This window comes from Octodon degus, unplaced genomic scaffold, assembly GCF_000260255.1.
Source record: "Octodon degus isolate 3935 unplaced genomic scaffold, OctDeg1.0 scaffold00065, whole genome shotgun sequence".
Lineage (NCBI taxonomy): Eukaryota > Metazoa > Chordata > Mammalia > Rodentia > Octodontidae > Octodon > Octodon degus.
This window is the reverse complement of record NW_004524641.1, coordinates 183244-191029: the sequence shown is the minus strand read 5'-3', so window position 1 is coordinate 191029 and position 7786 is coordinate 183244. Positions and strand designations below refer to the sequence as shown.

At 40.0% G+C, this 7786-nt stretch overlaps 1 protein-coding gene across 1 annotated transcript in view; it reads right to left on the bottom strand.

Annotated features, from left to right (window-relative positions):
- Window positions 1-4444: 4444 nt before the first annotated feature.
- The window catches only part of Cwc22 (CWC22 spliceosome associated protein homolog), a 37830-nt gene continuing 34488 nt past the window's right edge, over window positions 4445-7786 (bottom strand). The window contains exons 16-18 of the mRNA XM_023719176.1: window positions 6993-7005; window positions 4774-4875; window positions 4445-4685 (exon numbers count right to left, since the gene is read on the bottom strand). Of these exons, the coding sequence (XP_023574944.1) occupies window positions 4445-4685; window positions 4774-4875; window positions 6993-7005 (356 nt within the window). The remainder of the gene's footprint in view (window positions 4686-4773; window positions 4876-6992; window positions 7006-7786) is intronic.

Sequence of the window (7786 nt, the reverse complement as noted above, 5' to 3'; positions counted from 1 at the left end):
CTGGAACAATGTAATTTTACTGCTTAATCACAATACAAATATAAAATGCAGTGAAACAACTCGTTATTTTAAGTCTATAAAACAAATTTCATTTTACATTAATTTGGGTATATAGAATTTACTGAGATTAGTAAAATTTCTGTCAAAAATTCCCATGTATACAGAAAGAAAGACAATAGCAAAACATTGCCATTCTTGCCCAGACTCTCTAAATCTCAACCTGCCACCACCACTACCTCTCATTTCTTCAGCCAAGTGCCTACTCTTGTCTACAGTAAATTAGCTGCTTGCCACGCAGGACCTGTCTCTCTGCTTCCTGTCAGACAGCTCGGCTGAGCTGCAGCTCCCTGAGAGAAGCCATCTGGCTGTGTGCTAAAGCGGCGACTCTGACCCTCCCCACACCATTCTCAGGGCTCTGCTGACACTCAAAGCCAGTCACATACATACAATATCCAAGCTCCTCTACTGTTTGCATTACAGTTTTCTAGTTTGAGGGCAGTTCGTATTGCTTTTATGTTATTTAATATTTTACTAATAAAACAAACCCCTAGTAAAACTGGGTGATAAAGCAAATTAACCCTAAATCAGCAGGCCTCCTTGCTGTGGCAGCTCACGCTGCGCTGCCATCTGTTCCCAGAACACATACCATGAAATAAACTCCGCAGAAGGAAGAGTTAAATGAACAGTGTTTATGTATTTCTTACTAACATAAGAAAAAAATTCCTGTAAACAAATGGAATCTCACTTTAATAATAAAGACAGCAAGAGCCCACAATTCTGGACGCCACATGGTAGGTAAAAAACATTGAAATGTAACAAGGTAAGGAACAAGAGTGTGAAGATTAATTATAAGCCCTTCCATTTAGGTTGCAGGGAAAAGTGCTACCTCTCTGAAATACAGCATAAAAAAACAAAGCAAAACAAGATAGAATGTGCATTTTAGACAAGCAGACAAGCCCTTACTCAGACCAAGATACTGTAATCCAAAGAAAACAGACCTTTTCAGAAAATGAACTAGTAGGAAACTTTGAAAAACTACTTTAACTACAGCACCTCTGCTTCCAAGGAGGATAAAGAAGATTGTGAGGATCTGTGTTCCAGCTGAAAATAACTAGAAACACGAAACAAAAATGTAAAATTCTCACTTCAAAGGCACTGAGGATCTAGAAAAACCTGTGATGCTTCCATGGAAGGAAGTTTAAGGGGAAGGATGGGGATAGGTCCAAAGAAAATGAGTGAAGAACTCTTCATTGCTGACGGTGAAATGCTTAGAATAAAGGAAATGATAGCGCTGAATTTAATTCCACAGAATAAGATAAACATGCATGAGTCCATACTAATATGTGGTTCACAAAAATAAGTGGGAGAAAAGAAGTAACTCTAACAGAATAAGTGACTAAAAGTAGAAGAAAATAATCAGCAATAAAAAATCATCATTAGGAAAAGGCCACAGCAGTCAGTGCCACTGATAAAATCCAAAGATGGTTGCAAAAATTAGTGAGCAAGCAGGGTGTGGTGGCACACACCTGTAATCCCAGAACATGGGAGACTGAGGCAGGATTTCCTTGAGTTCAAGGCTAGCCTGGGCTACACAGTGACTCAAGGCCAGCTTGAATGGACAGTGGGACCTAGTCTTTAAAAAAAAAAAAAAATGGTGAGTGAAAGCTGGGAGAGTTGGATAGTATTAAATTATTTCCCTACAGGTATTTAAGAATAAAAATCACTTCTGTGAAGACATTCAGGTTATACCACCTTGATCCAGGCAGGGATCAAGGTTAAGGCCACAAAAGTAAAACACGCCAGTATTATAAGCCCCTTGACAGGATGTGCTTGGGTGCGCAACCCTTCTATAGGATTCTTACCGAAGACTGCCTGCCCTTATTCTAATCATGAGAAAGCACCAGACAAATACCTACCTAGAGGAACTACAACGTAAGTGACCTCAGGACTGCAAAAATGTCTGAATCATTAAGCACAACAAGCCTGGGGGCTGCGTAAGACTGAGACTGCAGTTACGCATAGAATCCTGAAAGACATTAATGGCTAAAGACATTAGTTGGTTGGTTCCTGATAAATTTACAAACTTCTTTACTTTTAATGAATAAGGTCTGTAGCTTAGTTACCAATGTTAACATCCCAACACTAATTTGCATAGTTCAGCTGAAAACCCAACTATGTTATGTAAGAAGCTAACATTAGGAGCAGCTAATGAGATATGTGGATTCGCTAAACAGTTTTTGCAAATTTCCTCTAAGCCTAATATTAGTACAAAAAAGAAGTTGAAAAATAAACACATCAGGGAACTTACTTGAAAAATGAGGATTAGAAGGGACAAAAACTCAAGAGAAGGCAGAAACAGAGAAAGTAACACTCTACACTCTACAGCCACTTTCTCCCTGGGAACATCTGCTGATTCAGGGCGCTGCTGCAGAGAAAGACAGAAAGAGCAAAGCTCTGGCAGCCTCCCAGGGCTGGAGAGATGAGAACTGAACTTGTATCTATGTAATATGCATGTGTAGTTTAAAAATGTTATATATCTACAACTATGTACCTATATAGAGAATACTGAAATAAATCCTAAAATTCAATGGATAACTTAAAAAAAGGCAAGCTATTCAAGGAGCTACTTAACAATAGCACTAAGAAAAGTATACCCAAACGGCCAACAATAAATGAAGTAATGGTCAACTTCATTAGTGATCGTGGAAACACAAACTGAAACTACAATGCAATACCATCACATACACACCAGAGTGGCTGAAATGAAAAGCCGCTACTCAGAAAACCAGCAGTCATAACTAAAACCAAACATAGGCACACTTTACAACAGGGATTCTATTTGTGGATACACACCTGAAGGAAATGTGTGTATGGGGACAGACAGACACAGACACAGATGTTCAACTTATAGTGATTGAGCATGTAGCCATCACAGATTGAAGAACTCATGAAATACATTACCAAATACCAGAGCTCAACCTAGCTCTGTGGTGAAGAACCTATGGCACACGTGTTATTTTTATTTTAAGACAGAAGATGTCAATGTGTGAGGGTTTTTTTGTTTTGTTTTGTTTTTTGTATTGGAAGGTCTCAGCTTGGACTAGTAGTGATCCTCCTGTTTTGAGCCTCCCCAGCACTGTGATTACAGGCGTGCGCCACCATGCTCAGACTCCGTTGCCAGCTCAGCGCACCTGGGGAGGGAGCAGGGCTGGTGCAGCATGTGGTGCCAAGGATTGAACCCCAGTCCCTGTGCTTGCCTAAGCAGGCACTTAGTCCGCTGAGCTATCCAGCTATCTTGCTGGCCCTCTGTTTTTTTCTAAAGTAAAAGCCCAGTACTGAGGTTTAACTGTAGTGTTGGCACTCTGTGATAGCACTTGTCTCAAAATGGTTCACTGTCACCAGCCTACCTTAAGGTAAGTGTGCTTAGAACACGTATGCCAGTCTACAGACTGGCATCACAAGAGGACCATTAACACATACTGCTAGTCAGGAAAAGATCAAGATGCAGAATTTGAGCCAGCCATGCTGGTGCACGCCTGTAAGCTTAGCATTCAGGAAGCTAAACGTGAAGTACAGATCCTACAGAATTCATACAACTTTTGCATGATCATGAAGTTGAAAACTCATAGACTGAACCATGATTAACTCAGACTGTGTTTGGTGTGTACATTATCTCAGAAGGATACGTACAATTCCTATATCTGTATGCTGATACACAGCCAACAGCAGGTATGTAGAGTACTCATGGGAACACTATTTGTAAAGCTAAATGTCCACTGAGTAACATACTGCACTCATATAGCATACAATTCTGCAGCAATGCGAATAAATGAATAATAAATACAATAGCAGGGCTAAATCTCAAACATGATAAAAGAAATGTCAGACTTGGAATAATCTATAATTCTAATATCAAAACTAATCTATGAAGTTACAAATGAAGATGACAGCTGTTGCACAGATGGAAAGAGGGTATTAGGTTGGACAGCAAAAAAAGAGAATTTCTAGGACACTGGCCTGACCTGGGAGCTACCTATATGGGTGTGTTCTTTATGGAAATTTAGTCAGCTGATGAGGTACGTACTGAATGTGTGATACATGTCAGTTTGTAAAACAGATTCATTAAAAAGTAAAAAAACACATTTCTTCCAAATAGCAACAGCACAGGCCATATAAACTAGAACACAAACATGAATTTGAATCATCACTCAAAAAAATAGTTGCCAATGAAATATCATCACTTCTGGGAAGAGGATTCCAAACTGTAATTTCAGCACTGCAGATGCTGTTACACACGGCAGACTCCAAGGGTGACAGGTGACCTCGTATTATTAACTGGGGCTCTGAAACAACTGAACGTGAAAGTAAAGAAGCAATCAAATGGTTTCCTCCCTTCATCACAGGTGTCACCAGAGAGGCACAGTGCCTGTTAGACAAGAGCAAGCTAGGCCGCCAGCGTTCCCATACCTGAGGCTGAGCTACGGCTGCTGGAAGACGAGGAGGCGCTGTCCGCACTGGACGACTCTGAACTGCTCTCGCTGCTGTCAGAGTTGGAGTCTGCAGAGTCAGAATCCGAGGAGGACTCTGAAGATGAAGAGCGCAGCGAGGATTTGCTTTGTTCAATATCTGGTTTCTGGGCCACGATAATTTTCGGTGTGTTTTTGAGATGCTCACGCAATTCATCCCTAGTTAAAAATATACGCTGTTAAAGGAGACTTCAAAGGCTACCATGATTTTGTAATTTGAAAATAAAATTCTGAGAACAATCCTTACGTTAAACCTCCAAGACCTATAGAGGTAAAGAAGTTGATGGCAAACCGAGTGTTTCTTGGATTATCTCGGGGTAATAATCCTTCAAAGAACGGCTGTAGGGTTCTAAGAAAAAATGAACCAAAAGAACAGATAAATGTACAAAGTCCTCATATGAACATTTTAGGTTTTTTATATATTAAATTAGCAAGTAAAACACAATCAAGCTTATGCATTTACTAGGCTAAGCACTATGCTATCTAAACGAGATGAGCAGGTCAAGTCAAGTAACAATAAAGTTTGTTGTCATAATTATGTAACAGAGGTTTAAAAAGCTTTCTTGGGTTGCCCAAATAGCTCAGTGGACTAAAGCACCTGCCAGCAGGTGCAGGGGCCGGGGGTTCGACCCCTGAGGCCTACCATGCTGGCCTGCCCCCGCAGGGGCGCGCTGAAACAGCAATTGAGAAGGGGCACGGTGGCACGCGCCTGTTATCCTGGCTCTCAAGAGGCTGTAAACAGGTGGAACACTACGAGTCCGATCCAGTAGTGAGACCCTGAACACCCTGCAGATGTTTCCCTAAAATATAAAAAAATCCGAAACAAACAAAAAAAGCTTTCTTACATATACACTGATGCACACACATACAGAATACATGAATATACATTCATATACAAGTAAGTACACATTTTATGTGAGTTTACGTGTAGGGCACTTAAAAAATTTTGTCGTTATATATATATACACATAAATGGATGGACTGACAGCATGTGCAAAGCACGGAGAATGGGGGTAGTTATCAAAAGCGAGAGATCAGGCTGCATGTAATTATAATCTATGGGGCCGGGGGACAAAACAGACCTATAGAGGTAAAGAAGTTGAAGGCAAACTGAGTGTTTAGGCATCATACTGAATGGTGACCCAATGGAATCAGGGAGAAGTGTTTCATAGAAAAGAAAAAAAGGAAGAAGAAATGTTACTCATTTGTTAGATAGACCAAGAAGAAAGGAATCAACAGCCCCTGAAAGATTGGTGAGGAGCCACAAAGAGCCAGGCACGCTTGGCAAGTCTGGCCATACTGGTGCGGTGAGAGTGCAACTTTCTAAAAGAGGGAAGAGACGCGTCTATACAACAGACAGAAATGACATAAAGCAGTCCAAAGGGCCAAGACAGGCAACCAGTAACAGCACCCAGAAGCAAGTGTGGGCCTCTGGTGAGCTCCAACGCTCAAGGGCAGGCTGCAGATGAGACAAAAACTAGACAGAGGAACGGGAGGAGGGGGAGCCATGTGAGCAAGCACGTGCTCAGACGCTTATGTGGGGCCTGAGGACTGAGGAAGATCCCCAGGCCTTGCAGGTAGCAGTGAGAGACCTGCAGTGGTGCCACTGCCACGAAGGGAAGTCAATCCAAATGGCGGTGAGCAAAATACAATCAAACAGATGGCAACGAGCAATCTGAACACATAGGAAATAAAGCTAGATAGAGAATACGTAATAGTCCTGTAATAAGACTCAAGGCTCCGTGTAATAATTCGAACAATCTGTACATATATGTATACAATTAATTCACTGATAACAAAGTATTTTTTCATAGGCTCAAAAGTAGGATGCAAATAAAACTGCAACTGCTCATCCCTGGGAATTCCAGTGGGCATACAGGAATAATTTGATGTGTTTTAAGCTAATTAGAGGTATTAATTTCTGTGTGATTACTTGTACCAATGCCAGAATTAAAAAACTGCATGTGTGCTAAGCCATACAACACAAGATTTAGAGTAAGCTAACACATATATAGAAAAGCTTAAGTGGCCTCATTCTTGCTTTGCACAAGCAATGGTGGACTTATGGTTATGAAAGTGTGGGACATCAGACAACAAGGATTTCAGAAAATGGGAAGATATTCCTTGCTCCTGGATAGGAAGAATCAACATTGTGAAAATGGCCATACTCCCAAAATTGTTATATACATTCTAAGTAATACCAATAAAAATAACATTAATATGCTTCACACATCTAGAAAAATCATTCCTAAAATTCACGTGGAACTAGCAGACACTAGAATAGTAAAAACAATCCTAGGCAACAAAGGAAAGTCAGGGAACATCACAATCCCTGAACTGAAATTATACTATAAAGCTATTATGATAAAATCAGCATGGTACTGGCAAAAAAAGAAAAAAATAGACCTGAAGATCAATGGAACAGATTAGAAGATGCATACACAACTACAAACACACTCAGTCAACTTATCTTTGACAAAGGGGGTAAACACGGCCATTGGAAGAAAGATAGCCCCTTTAACAAATGGTGATGGAAAAACTGGCTTTCTACATGTGAGCGCTAAAAACAGACCTATACCTATCACCCTGAACAAAACTACAGTCAAAAATGGATCAAATATTTAAATATTAAAACTGAAACATTGAATTTTCTTGAAGAGAAAGGAGAAATCTTAAAGACACAGGGGTAGGCAGAGAGAGTTTATGAACAAAAATCAAATTGCACAGGAAATACTTTAAAGAATCAACAACTGTGATCTTTTCTTTTTGGAAAGTTTCTGCATGTCAAAAGAAACTACCAACAAAGCAAAACAAACAAACCAACAAACCCAAAAACCATGAATTGGGAAAAAATTATAGCAGACTGTACCAGACAAAGGAATCCTATCTAGAAAATATAGAGAATTAAAAAACAAATCAGGGGGCCGGGGTGATAGCTCAGTAGAATAAACACTTGCCTGGCAAGTGTAAGGGCCTGAGTTCAATCCTTGGTTCTGCCAAAAAGAAAACAAACAAACAAACAAAAAAAAAACAAATCAGGCCTCCAAAATTTAAAGACCCAATAAAAAAGCAGGCATCTGAGATGAAAATACACTCCTCAGATAAAAATTACAAATGGCAAGTAAATACATGTAAAAATATTCAACATCATTGGTCATTCCAGAGATCCAAATTAAAACAATGCTGAGATTCTATCTTAAGCCTGAAAGAATGGCCATCAAGAAGTCAACCAATAACAAATGCTGGAGAGGCTGGGGGGG